The following is a 16,762-nucleotide window of genomic DNA, read 5'->3' as shown; positions in this document are numbered from 1 at the left end:
ATACAACTGATTTTCATTTACCTTCCTGTCGGGCATAATATAATTTTGCCGTAAGCACGAATGTCTTATTTTTGCAAGTTTGTTCTTTGCCAGTAAAACTCTCGACGCGGAAGGTGTCTATTTTATAAAATAACAATAATTGATGGTATAAGTATCCAAAGATATAACTTAGTGCCTAAAATTCGACACGAGCCTGGCATGGTGCACCTTATATAGATTTGCAGGAACAACGTAAATCAATTTTTCAACTATGAATAGAAATGTTCTTTTTTGTTTCTTTTTATTCAATTTCCTTACATAGCCTTTGTACTCAGGAACAACCCATAAACCTTGGCGAAGTTGGCACGCAACTTTGAATTATAGACGAATTATAGAATTATTTTGCTCTGGTGCTGCGTGTTAATACACTTATGACGCAAAAGTTTACTGCTCATATATTGAGTGAATATTTTATGAAACTGTGAGTATGAGGGCACATAGGGGCAGAGAGACATACATGGTGTCATATACATATTGTATCCCTGCCAGGTAGGCTTCTTAGCAGTGGCGTATTTAAATACAATACCAAATCGGGCGGAACGTGAAGTATGGATGAAAGAGACTATTCAAGGGCTGCAACCAGGCCATGAGAAGAAGTATAGAACTAAGCACGCTCATTCTAGACACTAATGCAAGAAATATTTTGTATGTTTTTTTTCTAACAGATTGCGAATGATAAATTTTCTTCATTTGTCTACTGCAGTTAATTTTTTTTCTTGATTCAGGTGATTTATTTCCAGTAATTTACCTAGGTATCATTTTATGTTCTTGGTTCTGATTTATTCTGACATATAATATGGCAAGAGGCAAACAACCTATGAAATGGAACAACATTTAAATAATAATAATAATAGCGGTGTCAGCGTTGCTAATTAGGCCAATACGCCTGTCGCCAATTCTTAACACCACAGAATTTTTCACAGCTTGTTGCGGGTCTCGAACACGCAAGTAACTCACTGCTCCAGTATCCCCTGTGCTTGACCACCCAGCCACCTCGCTGATTTTAACCTGAACTGTCACAGTAACCTGAACCCGCACCTCTCTGCTCTAATTCTCGTACTCAAAACTGCAACCACTGGGCCGCTCTACCAATTTTAAGCAATTGAAGCGTTAGAGATGAAAAGAGGGATCTATGAGATGCTTTGTCTGGTCGAGCATCGCTACCAACTTTGGCATCGGTTTTCGGTGGCATAATGCAGTAGTTGGAAGCAGTCCAGCGAACCTTCACATCGGAATTCAATGATATGCGGTAGATAAATTACAGGCAGAGACTGGGGCACCTTAGACTATACACCGTGGACATGAAAGGGCTCAACTCTTTGGCGTGGTCTTCTATCTGGAGTGGTATCAGTGGTTTTCAGTCTTCCCCCAAATATAATATGGTATGGGAGCAAGGAACATTCCATGACAACTTTCATAATGGTTTCACTTGTCTCATCAACATTTGTGCTCTACTTTTTATTATTAAAACATATATAGAATATTCCCATAAAACGTGTAAGTATGGGCTCATTTTTGTCAACTACTAATGTGGATACAAAAACATCCATGGATGATATAATTAATCGGGGAACAGCCTCTATAGTATACAGTGTTGGTAACTTAAATGGTAATTGGTAAGTATTAGATTCAGTATCGTAGTAGACATTGTCGTGTGTGGTGTTTGGTGATGTTGGCGGTGCTTTGTCAACTTAGGCTTGGTCTGGACTATCAAGTTTTATGTTAATATTTTCCCTTTGATCCTCACTGAAGGATTTGTGCTACAAGAAAGTTGATTGTTGTCGAAATTTGGCTAAAGACGCGCATCGGTGGTTCAACTTAAAAACATGTTAATTCTAACAATATGTCAATTGTTGCATGCTATATTATTTTAGTCTGTTAGCATCACTATAACGCATTCCACGAGCCTTTAGTGTTGATATGTGAAGGTAAAAAGCTTTAAATTTGAGTTAGCGTAAAGCGCACAAATTGCACCATCTAGAAATTTTCTCGAACATTCTCGCCAGATGCCCTTGTCTCCAGCAAGTCTGCGCCTGACAGGTGCCCAGTTGAAGATAAAATTGAGAACGGCGCGACTTGTATTACTACTGAATGGTTTTACTAGCCTATCTACTGATGACCGCATTGACTTCTTGCATCAGCATTTAGGGATATTCATACTCATTGCATTTAGGTATATTCAGACCTAACATTTTTGGCGAGTTTAGTGTTTCTATTTTGAACCTTAGTTTCTGAGGGAAATGAGATAACTGCTACCGTGCTATTGCACTAATAATGACTGATTCGTGATAATTTAGGTAGTAATTGAATATTTTGAATTCCCCCATGACATTATTGTTTCCTCAGTCTATGAAAACCTACTACCGAGCACCGGTACTGGCTGTAAACGTGTTGCAATATTTAGCTGATTTTCCTGTGTGCGCCTTACTTTGTTGCTAGTTAATCCTTCGTCAGATATTGTGTAATATTCTTCATACCATAGTAGTAGATCTATTAGCTTCAAAGCTTTATTTTTGATCCCTTTTTGGCTCGTGTGAAGCATTTTATAAATGGGTATTTAAGATAAAGAGAAGTACACAGTATTTTTTCCAAGGATGTGATTTCATCTAGGCCGCAAAACTAACGCTAGCGGGCTTCTGCTTAGTTCATTAGAGAGCTCTGTGGACCAAGGTCGCTCATGGATTCCGGTAACTTCTTGTGACCGTTCGTTGCCTCGACGCCTTAGATGCCTCATCACATCGGTCCAGTTACTTACACGCGTTACTAATATGACGGATGGAAATCGCCCTCCCTCTGGAAATGGAACGCACTTCTCTGGCAAATGAAATTTAAGTCTAAGATTGAAATTATTATCAGCTTGGGGGGGGGGGGATAGATAGACGCCCGCTTGGTTACTACTTGTGGGAAACAAAGTTTATTTATTAGCAGTTCCTATTTAGAAAATTGGATCAGAGATTCCATAATGTTATCCCTAACTCGACAGTAAATTACATTGAGTAGGTGAAGGTGAGTGATTAGTAGTGTCTGAATTTCTTGTATTTGTATACGTGAATCAAATGAAGATTCTAAATACCCAAATCCCTCTTATTGGATTTAAAGATTGTCGCTGTGCACGAGGACGAAAACGGCATATTAATTGTATAAAAAAAATTGTATTCGTCTGAGCGCTTTCATTCGATCTCAAATAAACTTATCTAATAAAAATTCACGCCATCGCCTCAATGCGGGGAACCATGTTCTCGCCGACAGGCGACAACTCCACCCGAATGAAAATAACTTCTGCACAAAATGAAATTCGGGTTTAAAATTTTATGAACGATATACATATTACGACTATTAGTGATGTTCAAATAATTTCAGTGTTCTTTTTATTCGTGTTCAAATTTAGGCAAACTAAAATTTTGCGGACTTGTTGACGTGATTGAGGTGAATAGAGATTGAGAATAGCTCTAATAAAATATACAGAAATTTCTGAATTTAGTTTTCTACTAATAACTTTCATGCTCCGTCCCTAAAATGACAAACCTAATGAAATTCATCCACTTCACAGCTCAGCAGCCGTTTCAATTTAAGTGTTTCAGAAAGGAGATTTTCTGATAACTTCCTTGATTTAACTCAGAAATTTACCTAATGTTTCTAGTGTTTCACAACACCTGCAGCACACGGTTCCTAGCGATGAGTTTTCCACCCAGATCTGAGTCTTTTAACTTCTCCTGGGTTTACTTCACATTTGCGTACCGGCTGTTTCCATTTCACGGGCATTATTTCAGAATTTATGAATTCTGTTGCATGATAGTAACTTAATTCTGTTATTTAAATCAGAATTTCACCGAATAAAACAAATTAATTCGCTTCACATTTACTCTCGAAATCGACTTGATTCAATATCGAGTTTCATCTAGCTGAAGGAATTTACATTCCAAAAGATTAGTGGCTGAAATAATTCCATAGACGTCTGTTGAGCCATTACAATATATTATGTTTTCCGATGATAATCTTGATTCAACGCCAGATATCACCGAACTCATGGAATTCATCTACTAAATGCTGAACCAATTCCATTGGTGTCAATTCAGCTTTCCTAGAATGGATTTTGTCGAGACTTACGGTACATTCACAATTCGAGACAAAATTTTCATCGCTGCCTTTACTACCTTTAACTGATCTTATACAGAGCCTTTTGCGAATGCAAACAGGCTTCGGCGTTAAAACTTTCCCCACGTGTAGTACTGGTGTTTAATTGAATATATTGGAAAGACATTGGTTATCGTTTGATAATATTGTCAGTCTAGGGTTGGCTCGTTAAATCTCGTCATGCATCACTGGCACTGTGATTGAAAAGTACTGTCTAGTCGTTGTCCTCGGATTTGGCAGTGTTCGGTTGACGTTTCCTCTGGAAAATCATCTAACTTGTGCTGCCCTCTGTCCAAATTTACGCTTTCTAATCAAAGTTAGAGTGCACCAAGTTTTTGCAAATTTTTAGAAATCGGCACTCACCCTAGCACGACTACGAACTGAAAACTGACTAGAGACAGTATCGTCTGGGATGTGGACAGGTTTCAGAGTGTCTTTCAGAATGTGTTCAGGGCCTTCTGCAATATAGGATAATTATATTGCCAGACACCTCATATTTTAAATCTTGAAGCTTAAAACTCAATCGGTAACTTCTTAAAGCAAGTAATTATCTCATTTGGCTTGTAGCCTCGAATAGCATGTTTAGTGAGTTTCCTGTTATGTGTCCAATTTTTATCGATTTAATTGCCTTTATCGGTTTTAGCTAGATCAGTTTATCGGTGTTAGCTGTATCGGTTTTACCTAGTATCGGTTTTACCTCTCATTCAAGTAATTAATTTAATTAAGAACATATATATCATTTGTTTTTTATCAGTGACTGACACTCCTTCAATCTTCTGTGAACTACGTATTTGGTAGCACGTGCAATTCATCCGTCGTACTGTTTCAACATCTTTGTGCAAGTTTGGTTCTGGAGAACGATTTTATACGAATGTATTCAGAGTCTATTGCGTTGTGTAATTTTCATGATTCTAATGTTTCGTGTAAAGAAATGTTTTACGCGAGGCATAATTTCTTTTCCTTATTCTAGATGGGACGTTTATTGTATCTATTGCATCATAATTTTATCGTAATTACGACGTAAGTTTAAGAACTGAAATCAATGTCACTCGCTTGCTTGAATCGCAAATTAACTCGAAATCTGGAAGCGAAATTAAAATAATTCACGACAGGGCATCATATATTTATAGAAATCGTTTCGGAGTCAAGCTCCTTTGCCAGTTTCGATCGCGCTTCATCTAGATTTTACTAGAAGGTTCTAGAAAAAAGTAATTCTTCCAGAAGGTTTCAGAAGATTCTTGAAAAAAAATCTAGAAGGCTCCAGAAACATCTAGAAGGTTCCAGAAACATCTAGAAGGTTCCAGAAACATCTAGAAGGTTCCAGAAACATCTAGAAGGTTCCAAAAACATCTAATTCTTCTAGAGGTTCTAGAAGATTATTGAATGGTGGTACTTGAGCCCACTCATCATACGCGAATCTTCTAGCAGGTTCTAGAAAAATCTTGATGGTTCTAGAAAATTCAAGAAAATTTTAGAATCTTTGAACGTAGGTATTCGACCTTCGTCCGCAATTATGTCAAGAGAATTAAAAGTCTTTTTCATGAAATACTTCCCAATTGTCAATCTTCACGTTTGTTGATGAACAATTTCAAACTCTACTCTAAGAAATGGGTGTGAATAACATCGTCCGAGAGATTATCGTTGAGTAATCAATTCACTTCGCAATTGCGCAGTGGAAAAAATAATATCGTTGGTTTTGTTAGTTCAACTGTTCCAGAACGAGTTTTCTGTTATAACTTTCGTGTTTCGAGAGCAATTTACCTTTGATCTCAATCAAAATTTGAAAAATATGATAATTTTACACCGGCGAGAGACACTGTCTTCCAGCATGTGAGATTCGATTATAAAATTCAATTTAAACCGAGAAAGGCAAATGAAAAAAGCCAGTTTTATTGGTAGCAAGTATAATATTTGATATAAACAATGTACGTGTTGAGCGAAAATTTTCAGTATTCTTCTCCACTCACTTCAATGAATGGAACCTGAAATAAATAAGGTATATTATGAATTTCAATACAATAAAGAAAAATTCCAAAGTGAGAATATTCTTTGTATTTTTACAATCCCGCGTTCATCTCTGCGTATGGCATTTTCGCACGGGTAAAATTTAATTCTAATTTCGAGCAGATACTGTAGATAAGAATTCAAATCCCTCTATTACTGCACGTTTCAAGAGAAATTATTGAGAATTTTTTGCAGTATTTGTCCAGGTTTCCCTGGTAAATTATCCCGGTATCCAAATAGAACGAACCTGCTCTGGAGTTCAGACCTCCACCATCAAACCAGAAGGTTGTGCTGCTGGGGTTGAAGTGCAGGGGCGGTGGAGGGAGAAGTATGTCTGGGTCTCCCATGTCAGTAGATCCGCCAGTTGGGAGAGGTAGATTAACGAGGTCCATACCTGTCGTAAAGTAAACTGATCAAGTTAAAAACCTACCTGTGAGATAACAATAAAAGTTCGATTACAGTAACTTTTAGTGTAATAAGAGTAGTTAGTTCGTTAATTGACCCAATTACAAACGCTTTAGGTCAAATATCTAGCGCTGAAGGTCACGATGCGCATCGCGAACTAAAAATAAAAATCGGCACATATGTTCGGTGTTGAACGGGCAATTTAGCAACTTGTTTTGATGTAGCCAGAATACTTGTGTGTGTCCGGACCAACTCGACGGAGATGAGGTCCGGGGCACTGGGCCATCTAGGCGAGTTCGAGTGTGCAATGATGAGGATAACCGACATGGTTCACCACAATTGGGGCATATAGCCGGGCAGTGGCACGGCAACTCATGTGCATCATCTTCTCGCCCATTGCGGTGGTTGCTCGACACCACGCTTTGGCTCTACGTTGAATCACTGGCACTTATGGTAGCGGAGTGGGCGAGAAATTAACCATCATTGAGCATCGGTACCTCAGTTCGAAGCTTGCATGTAGCACATATAATGGGAAATCCACCAGTGACCTAGGCATTATCTTCTTCATTGGTAGATTAATTTGGCAATAAAGTGACTGAGATGCTCTTCTAGTTTTTCGACTGTGTATTTGGGCTCATTTCTTTAGTAGATATATTCCTTTGTTTTGTTCAGTGCTTCGTGTGGCTCGACGGTGACGAAAGAAGCTGCCAATGAATTTATGTCCAGTATTGATTGACTTTTAGATTTATTTTGCACTTTCAACGTGAGTGCTTCGTCGCGAATCTAGTGCTCATTATTCGACTCATTCCCTTGTGCCTGATCAAGTTGCCGGCTAGATAGAATTACGTCACTGGCTCTCAAGTTTTCACCCGTCGTCGACGAGATGCGGAAAAAGTGAGAATAATCTTCTGGAATCGACCGCGTTTGCCTTCATGTGTATTGATGTTTATATTTCTTGTTTTGCCTGGTTCTGTGTGACCCAGAGGTTCCAAGGCACCGGTTAAAGGACTCTAGTATCGACATCTAGTGTCGACATCGACAGTGCTGGTCGGCGAAATCGTGCAAGAAGACCCAGTCGTCAGCGGAATATCAACAAAAGTTAGGGTTCTCTGAGTGGCGAATACTTGGCTTTAGATGCCTCTTTCGGAGTAGGTCTCCAGGCTGGCTCAAGCTGGAAGAGGAACCCTTTGGTGATCTGTATACTACTACGGCATCTCTGCTGTTAGGCAAGCGAACACCAATCAATAGGAGTAAATATCCCTCCCGCCGACATACCGGAGCCACGGCGGCCCATCAATGTTACCTCAACCGTCGTCGCATTTAGAAAGCCTTCATACCACGGCAATGACAGGGTCACACGAAGAATAAACAGAATTGCATACAACTGTAAATTTAAGTGATTGAATTGATAAAAACTCACCAACAACGGATATGCGAGGCGAGCAGTTACCAATGACTGATACTGACGTCTCTTTTTGCATAGTTTGCTCTTCTGAACACAATTCCTCTTTGGTTCGCAGATGACAGGAGGAAGAAGGAATCAAAGAGCAAGACCCTGGCGATAGTTCCTCGAGTTCGGAGTGAGACGCCAGACCGTCTTTGGTCGAAGCTGGCGACGCGCGTCTTTTGCTGGCGTTCGCTCGGCGGTCCCGCGCGTCGTCCTCACTGCAACAACGCGCAGATTTCCTTCGCCGTTTCTTCTTCAGAACGAGGCATAAAAGACAGCTTACGATAACTGAAATTGAATTAAATACGTCGTTAGACATCAAATTTATTTACGGCTGCTAATGAAAATTTGTTATACTCCGGAAATTGTGAAGTTGACATGTTCTAAAATCGACGTAACATTGGGACAATATTCCTTATACTAATGTAACTTTTTAAAACAATCGTTTGCCAAGATAGTGAAGGTCCTATAAAAATGTCAAAACTGTGGAAATTTCGAAACTATAGATTAAATTTGGAATAGCAAAAAACATAAAGAAAACTAGACATAAATCAGTAAATGTGAAAATAAAAGTAGCGGGACCGAGCAGCATTACTGAGCAACAGTGCAGCTGCTGAGGCGGCAGCTGAAGCCACCAGAATGCTAAGCGAGTACGGAGCCTCCAGCGCCCCGGCGGTGCCCCACTCGCAGTGCTCTCCGCGGTGCGCCGGTCCGCAGACGCAGCGGTACCCTGACCGCGGCAAATTATCAGATTAAACGGAGGTGCGCAGCGATGCTTTATATTCATTGGATAGAGGAATTATAATCTGATTTAAAGTACACAGCACAAAATAATGAAATTTTGTCCGTACATTCTCATTGCTTGGAAACATGAGGGTACTTTGCACTGAAGTTTTATTAATAGGCCTCGAGTTATAAATAATTATATTAACATATCGAATAACAACGTAATTATTCATGACCGATGTAATGAGTTTAATTATAATGTAAATGTTTTTATCAAAAGTGAAAAACTTCGAATGTTGGATAAATTGATCACTGGAAGACCCATACACAAAGCACTATAAAACATTCCACTGAATTCGGATCTGTAATCACAAAATTCATATTTAATCACACTGAGAGCGACAAAATTATGTCCCATACGAAATTACGATCTGTCACAGCCGAATTTTGAAGCATTCCAGGAAATGACACTTTATTTCACTAATATCAGTAGCATTTGAATGTTTCAAATTGAAAGATCGAGCGCTTCATTTTAATCGAGTATAGTTCAATGAACTCAAAGATCTGATGGACCCAAGCGCATTGGTTCAGGCAGATATGAGGCAAAACTCAAATCAAATGAATGGCATGGACAACAAATAGCGCGATGCTGTCATACACGACATGAGTGAAAGGAATGAATTATGCAAGTAATAAACTCACCAGGATGAGTTTTTACACACACGCCCAGATTGAGGCAAGGGTCGTAGCGGCATTCAAAACAAATGGACAACAAATAGCGGGATGCGATCATACACGACATGAGTGAAAGGAATGAATTATGCAAGTAATAAACTCACCAGGATGAGTGTTTACACACACGCCAAGATTGAGGCAAGGGTCGTAGCGGCATTCGTCGACGTCTAAACACGCGGTGCCGTCACGCGAGAGTTCCTCGCCAGCGGCGCACCTGCAACGCCATAATTTTAGATACAAATTAAAATTGCTGAAATAGAAAATGTGAGATTATCGATTCGATTGCTCGTACGTTGCTAGAGAAGATATTTGATGAACGGCATTACGATTCTTGTTCAGGTGAGTAAGTAATTGGCTTTAGAAAATACCTACTTCGTATGAAGGGATCCTAAATGGTGAGGAAATATAGAATATAGTCTGAAGCTTATAATTCAATCGATAAGAGAATAATTCCCCCATAGTTGATTGATTATTGCGCTAGTGGGAAGGTAATTGGGTATATAAAGGAAAGGGACGAATATGGGAGGGATGAAGGCGATGCAAATGAAATATTGGAACACAATCTGAAAATTATATTTTGATCGTTATACGAGAGTAGCCTAATGATCTGTAAGGCCTGTGGCTTCGAGGGAGCAAGTTACGGAGCAACACCAATCAACCACCAATAAATTTTTTATTAATGAAGATTCAAATCCCCTACAAACCCGCAGGTGTTGAGGCCCCAGCTGTGGCCGCAGGTCAGAGAAGGAGGACAGCTGGTGTTGGTGCACACAGACGGCGACGTGCATCCCGAGATGACGTTTGCAAAAGACGCTACTGAGCCAGCTGAATTACTCGTGTTCTTGTTGCTGTTGTTCCTGCTGTTTCTGCTGTGGTTATTATTGACAATTTCTGGCAAGGGCAGCAAATGTCCAAAGACGCGCACGGCAGACAAGCAGCCTGGCAGAAAAAGTATATTCAATTCAAAAGATATTCAAAATGGGAACTTTTAGGAGCGTATGTGGTACCATAGAAGCGTTTATTATAAATGTTTGTATTACATGTTTTTGATTTTCAATATGAAATTAATCTGGGCTAATTACAATTCCATGTAAACTAAAATCAAATTAGATAATGCAAAAATTGAATTTCAGCCAAACTCTATTTCCACTCAAACCATATATCTCATCATCACTGCTCATTATTCATCAATGACATAATGCATTCATGAATGCATGCAACCGAACTCTTTCTTCAGATTGAACACAAACATTTTCACTCATTACACCATTATTAAAATCCTTCCACAAGCTGCCGCCATCCAGCTCGACTCTATTCCTCCTCTTGCGGTGAGACCGAGATCGTTTCTTGCGGGAAAATCTGAAATATTCGAAGCCAGGGAGCCGAGGTTCGTCCGATCTCCAGGAGACAAGCGGCCGGGAGTTGGTGTGACGAGCCTCGCGCTGCATCTGAGTAGACGCTTCAGTTTTGCTGTCAACGAAATATGCTGAAGATATACATGAATTTTTAGCAGCATCTGGATAACTCTGCGTAAGTTTTACAGTTTCTTTAGAAGTTGAGGCATCCTCCGCAGATCTGAAGGCCACATCCACAGATCCGAAGGCTTCATCCGCAGATGTTGGCCTTACACCCGCACTCTCAGTCAGACCTCCCAGCCACGCGCCGTCGTGTCTGCTGACGCTGAAAGGTAAACTCTGCAGCTCTGGCAGCAGAGCGCTGGCGTACGAGTCTTGCTCCGCCTCATCTATGGCGACCTCCAGCAACTCTGCGTGCCTGCAACGATAACTCTTATTTCTATAATATTAGCATAAAATATCAGTTGCTTGAATTGATAAAAGAGCTTTATCGATGACATTTTGCTTATGTACCTCAGTAGTTTATTTATTATTCATTCCCGTAAGATAGTTAGACCATAATACAAGTTTTACTAATGCAAACCGCAGATTCCATTTTACAAATATACTTTTTACTACCAGCATACTAATGATTTATTTAGAAGTATCCTCCTACCTCTGCGCCACGATATGATGCCATTCTCCGTCGTCGAATTTTTTAGCAACGCAGAGCGAAGTGTACACGCAACCGTCCAAGCCAACGACAAGACAAACACTGCCGGCCTGGAGCTCCACACTCAGCCAGTCGGTGCGGTGACGTGACCGCAGAAGCACAAGTGTTCCATCGCTCGTCCGCGTCCGGAACCTAAATAAAATTTATGATTGTGAGTCATGAATCTTTGACAAATGTTTCACTGAATAATGAATGAAAGTTACCTCCATTCGTTATTGTTCACAGACTGGAAACAATGTTCAATTGCATCAAAACATGGATTATTAAGGCGTACCTACTTCTCATAATGTTCTGTACATAAATTCGAAGTTCATGGAGTGGTGAAATGAAATTGAACTAAAGTTATAGCCTATAGGGGAAAACTGTCTTCAAACCTAAGCTCAATTTGCGCCCAATACTCAGGCGGGGTGAAGGAGAGAGCGACGTTGACATGACTTTTGCTGAGGAAGAACAGCGCCGGAGACTCGGCCAGACAGCCGGCACCCGCCCGCCCCGGGGCGCACTCGCACTGCTCCGCGCCCGGCGACCCCTGGCATCTGCGGTATGGTGACGTATCGAATCATCAGAAACTGTTGTATCATCAAACTTTATGTATAATATTGGCTTATTATAAGGTTAATCGATTTATCATACAAATTGATGAACATGCTGGAATATACATATATTAGTGATGAATATATGGGATACGAGGCATCACCTAAAACGAATGCAGGTAGTTTATATAAAAACGTTCAGTATCGCAAATTTCGGGATGCCACATAGCAAAATATTCAATAGTTGTCGTAAAAGAGGAAAAATCAACAGTTTATTTTATAATCTTCCTCTGCATTCCATGATCAAATAAACAAGCTTGTCTTGGTTGAGGGGACACAAAGCGTACCGAGCGTGCCGATGACACGCGTTCGAGGGCCGAAAGCAGGAGAGGGCGCCACAGCCAGCCACGCTCGCGGTCATGGCGCCTGGCGACCCGAGGTCCTGGAATTCTTTGTTGACGCGCACGTGCGACAAGCAGCCGTGAAAATCATGATCAGAGTCAAGAGATTTCCTCTCGTGTGAAGATTTGGGGTCCTCATAACGTCCCCCAAGCTGCAGAGGGGCTCCCCAACCAATAGGGCCTTCGTTGTAGGTAAGGGGAAGAGAGCCCCGGCATTGGGTGGACTCGAGAGGAAGGCTGGATGTTGTTTGGCTGGTCGAGGCGAAGGGATCTGAACCTGTGTCCAGGCAGTGATCCAGCATCAAGGTCACCGTCTGCAACGTCAGTTGAAACAAAATTACTACGGAAATAATGAATACTGGAATTCTTAAGAAAGTCGACAAAGATGAACAGGAAATTATACAACGGTGACCAACTATGCAGAACATTACGACACTTGAGAAATTCTATGGCCAATTTGACAAATATTTCATTTACTCTTAGATGTCAGATAAGAGTTATTTAAATGCCACGAACAGCAGCTAATATTAATTATTCAATATGGGCCATCTACAGTAGAAATTTCAGTGTTTCTCATAAAATTCAAGTACAATCGCGATGTTAGTGTAGTCATATGTTTATATTCAAAATTGATCACACTATGCATTTACCTCATTAATCCAAAAAACGTCGAGTCGATGCCAAACATTGTCAGAGATATTTTTCTGCAGCGTCAAACTTTTCGAAGGTTTTGGTCCGCTACTTTTGATGGCGAGCTTGGGTCTTCCATCATCGAGGAACAGGTTAAAGTGTCGAGAATTTTGATCGACTCGTGACTGAGAGCCAAGAATGTTGCCAGTTTTGTGCTGAGTCAGCACAAAGATGGTGATGTGCAGTTGTGAACAAGTGGGGAGGGAAGGCAGCACCATGAATGAGGGTACAGAAGAATATTCGGATCGAGAAGTGGGACTGGATGGTCTGAAATGTCGGGTGAGAAGTTTGCAGTGTGGGCCCACTGTGTGGCCCGGACACACGCACCTGCCCGAAATGATGGCATTTTGAGAGAAAATTTGGCTTATTTTTGAATAATTCCGTTAGATTCAAATATAATGTAATTCTTTTAAATTTCACAAACATAAATCTGATAAAAGGAGCCAAGATCATTTGTAAATTATAGTCGATTTGAAAGTGACTACCAACGGTGAGTCGTTGAAAATAAAGAACTGGGCAGCCTACTTCTCGACAGGCAGGCAAATGAGGCACCGGTCAGCCGCTCATGACACGGCGACGCAACGCCTCACCTGGGCCCAGACGCGGCGTGAGGCAGGCACTTGCCGCCGTTGCGGCAGGCGTCCCGGATGCATGTCGGCTGTCGCCCGGCGGTGACCGCGTGCGCCGAAGTCAGGCTAGCCAGCTGCCCGCGCTCCTCTTCGGCGCCGTCCTGCACTGGACACCTGAACAGCGCGTGGTGCTTGAGAAGAAGTGAGCATTATCGTGGGTTTATATATATACAGCTTAGATGATGCTCATTCTTGTAAAGTTTCTGTACGTTATATAATTATTAGTGAATTTCTTAGCTGATCTTTCTGTTTTTCGTAAAATTACGTGTTTTGAATATTAGGTAGAACGACCAATAAAGGAACTATTCATTGATTTAAAAATAGGACAGGATTCCTGATGATATTAAAAGTTCAAATGATTTCGGTCTGGTTTGAAGAACTAGGAGACCTTTGACGTTGTTAGAATTGTTCCTAATCTGCTGTGTGAATTATGCAATAGCTTTTTTTCCAAATAGGTTGATCTTAATATACTGGTCTTAGTTTAGTACGAGTATTTAACTATTAGCTCCAAAATTGTTTGATAGTCCCAATTAACGAAGAGTAAGTTTCGTTTTTGACGGGCACAAACGTAAGTAATCATAACGACGTATGTTTTTCTAACAAAACAGGGCGAGGAAAATGTCACGACATTGCAATAAACGCGATAAAATAACGCAATTTCGACACTAAAAAACATAATTTCCATTTTTTTGGGGTACAAATGCCAAGGTGTATTCTTCCACCTGCACGAAGATTCTATACGCAGGGAAGGCCCGGCGTGGCTGCGAGCGCCGGCATCCGCGAGGTGCCAGCGCTGGTCCAGCGCCGCGCGGTCGCGGCAGCAACAGCGGCACGCAACTCGTCGAGACGCGCAGTCGCCCAGCGCCGAAACGCCCGCGCCCAACACAGCCGCACCGACTTCGGCCTCGATCTGCCGTGCCACGACCGTACTTAGAAGAGTAGGGGCAGTAAATATTGCATATATTTAAGCAAGTTATTCACTATTTTGAGACTATTAATTTAGTTCACCTGATGTTGATGCTGGAATATTAGAGGCTCCAGAGCGAATCTGATGTGCCTTTCAGGTGGCTGTTGAAGGAGCCACACTCTGGTGTGGCTGTCATGGTTGCGTCGTATGGTTTCTACAGCCACAACCATGACGTGTGGGCGAATGGCTGACATATCGTGCGACTTTGTGGAGTCTGTACTTGATATTTCTGAGTAGTCAGCAAGATGCTGATTCAGCAGCCTCAGGAGCCGGTCCAGAGGAGATTCTGAGTTTGGTTCCTGGAATGTTCACAATGGTATTACCAGGACGATAATTGTAAAATTTGACACGGTCAGTAACAAAATTTTCATCGTAAACTACATCAAAGTCATCACACACCTCAGCGTCAGCATTCGTCAGGAGCTCGTGAGGCAGGATGGCGAGGTCGATTGGTGTAGATTTCAGCGCGTCAGCAACTCCGACGCTGCTGACATAAGCGTAAACAGTCAGCTCGTGCGCTTCGCCCGAAGCTGACGAAAGAAGCAGCTTCGCTTCATGCCTGCAAGTGGACACAAATATACGATCTCCACAAAATAAAATAAGCTGTTGAAGCACAACTGCGCCGTGGCTCTTGGGATAGACTGCAATCTTAACAGTTGCAAATAAGAACTCAAGCACAAAGTGGGGCAAGCGGAGGCGCTTGGCAACGGAAACTTTGTTGAAGTGTTGAATTGAGAAGTTATTGCCGTATGAAATTCCGATCAGTATATTGACAGGACATATTTTTGAGTATGAATGGGGCAGTAAAGTTCTCATCACACATCAAAGAATTTATTTCAGGTTACATAAAAAATCGTGCTCGCCGATATTCTATAAGCGCCAAATTACATGATACTGTGGAAGGCAAATAATTGTAATAAACAGAAATTTTCATGCATCAACTAATCTGGATTGAATATTTTCATAAATACACCCACCGTCCCAGCCCAGCTGCAGGATCCAGCAGCAACAATCCTGAGTCGCTATCCAGGCGGATTCCTGGATTAGCTCCCTGCCATGTAATTCGAGCGCTGAATTTATCTAATCCACGGCTAAAATTACCCAAGGATTGCCCAGTAACAGGGTCAGGTTCATCGAAATTGAACCTGAATTTATCCCTGAATAATGAGGATACATTATCCGTTTCAGTGTCGGTTCCGTGGCGTTGCGTTGCGTCGCCAGGGAAGGGCAGGCGAGGGAGACGCCCGAGGGGAGCTGGAGGGGCCGCCTGCAGAATGTTCTTAAATACTGAATTGCTCATTCATACAACAAAGACGTACTAAACAATTAAAATATTATAATAACATGAGCAATGAAATCTCAAAAGATCTGCTTCAACTCACTGATATCTGTTAAGAGAATCGCAATTAGATAATAATGTTATCAGTACTAGGTACTCATGTCAACTGTTATATGTACTCGCCACTGTCAGCTGTACCTAACTCATTTATGTCAGCGGGATTCATAACTACCCGATGTACTCCCAACTGTCAGTTGTACCCATAACTGTAATCTACATTCATAACAGTGAGCTACTCTCAAGACAGCCATGACTATTAGTGTTCATCGTCAGCAATATAAACGTCAATTATCAGCACAATATCGCCAGGCATGAGATATACTCACGTCAGCTGACACGACGGTGGCAATCTTAACGAGGCTGACGTCTCGATGAGCTGACTCAGCTGAGTGAGGCACCAGAGTCAGCGTCATCTGCCGTCGCATAGGCGGTGAACCAGCGTCTGACAATGTCAGTGGCACTGACACAGCAGCACTGAGTGGCCTCAGTGTCAGCAGTTCAGCTGCCACCACAACTCCTCCACCAGCAGACGCTCGTCCTGATCAATGGTGTTTCTTCAGTAGCGCTCGACACGAAGTAATTGTAATAGTGAAGCGGGGGTAATGAGCTACATTAATATTTCTTCAGTAGCGCTCGACACGAAGTA

At 41.5% G+C, this 16,762-nt stretch overlaps 1 protein-coding gene and 1 long non-coding RNA gene across 2 annotated transcripts; both read right to left on the bottom strand.

Moving 5' to 3' along the window:
- Positions 1–6,093: 6,093 nt before the first annotated feature.
- On the bottom strand, positions 6,094–8,174 carry LOC108675639. The gene is made up of 3 exons (XR_001931122.2): positions 8,003–8,174; positions 6,425–6,571; positions 6,094–6,155 (listed from the first exon to the last, which is right to left on the bottom strand). It is a non-coding gene; the product is annotated as an uncharacterized LOC108675639 (long non-coding RNA).
- Positions 8,175–8,580: 406 nt separating this feature from the next.
- On the bottom strand, positions 8,581–16,752 carry LOC125178275 (neural-cadherin-like). The gene is made up of 14 exons (XM_047881653.1): positions 16,443–16,752; positions 15,755–16,044; positions 15,177–15,336; positions 14,819–15,076; positions 14,533–14,720; positions 13,772–13,924; positions 13,142–13,508; positions 12,438–12,805; positions 11,932–12,093; positions 11,501–11,689; positions 10,749–11,263; positions 10,195–10,429; positions 9,595–9,704; positions 8,581–8,759 (listed from the first exon to the last, which is right to left on the bottom strand). The coding sequence occupies exons 1-14, from the start codon at positions 16,539–16,541 to the stop codon at positions 8,581–8,583; spliced, it is 3,273 nt and encodes a 1,090-aa protein (XP_047737609.1). The 5' UTR covers positions 16,542–16,752.
- Positions 16,753–16,762: the final 10 nt, after the last annotated feature.

The sequence above is a fragment of the Hyalella azteca genome, unplaced genomic scaffold (assembly GCF_000764305.2).
Source record: "Hyalella azteca isolate HAZT.00-mixed unplaced genomic scaffold, Hazt_2.0.2 contig8486, whole genome shotgun sequence".
Classification (NCBI taxonomy): domain Eukaryota; kingdom Metazoa; phylum Arthropoda; class Malacostraca; order Amphipoda; family Hyalellidae; genus Hyalella; species Hyalella azteca.
This window is presented reverse-complemented; position numbering and strand designations above follow the sequence as displayed.

Bases quoted from the DNA above. Each gene is read 5' to 3' on its own strand.
- LOC125178275 (XM_047881653.1), bottom strand. From the start codon at position 16,541: ATGCGACGGCAGATGACGCTGACTCTGGTGCCTCACTCAGCTGAGTCA. The intron at 13,925-14,532 runs GTGGAAGAATAC...CGCGCTGTTCAG, and splicing joins CGTATAGAATCTTCGTGCAG to GTGTCCAGTGCAGGACGGCG. The intron at 12,094-12,437 runs GTACGCTTTGTG...ACCATACCGCAG, and splicing joins GCGTGTCATCGGCACGCTCG to ATGCCAGGGGTCGCCGGGCG.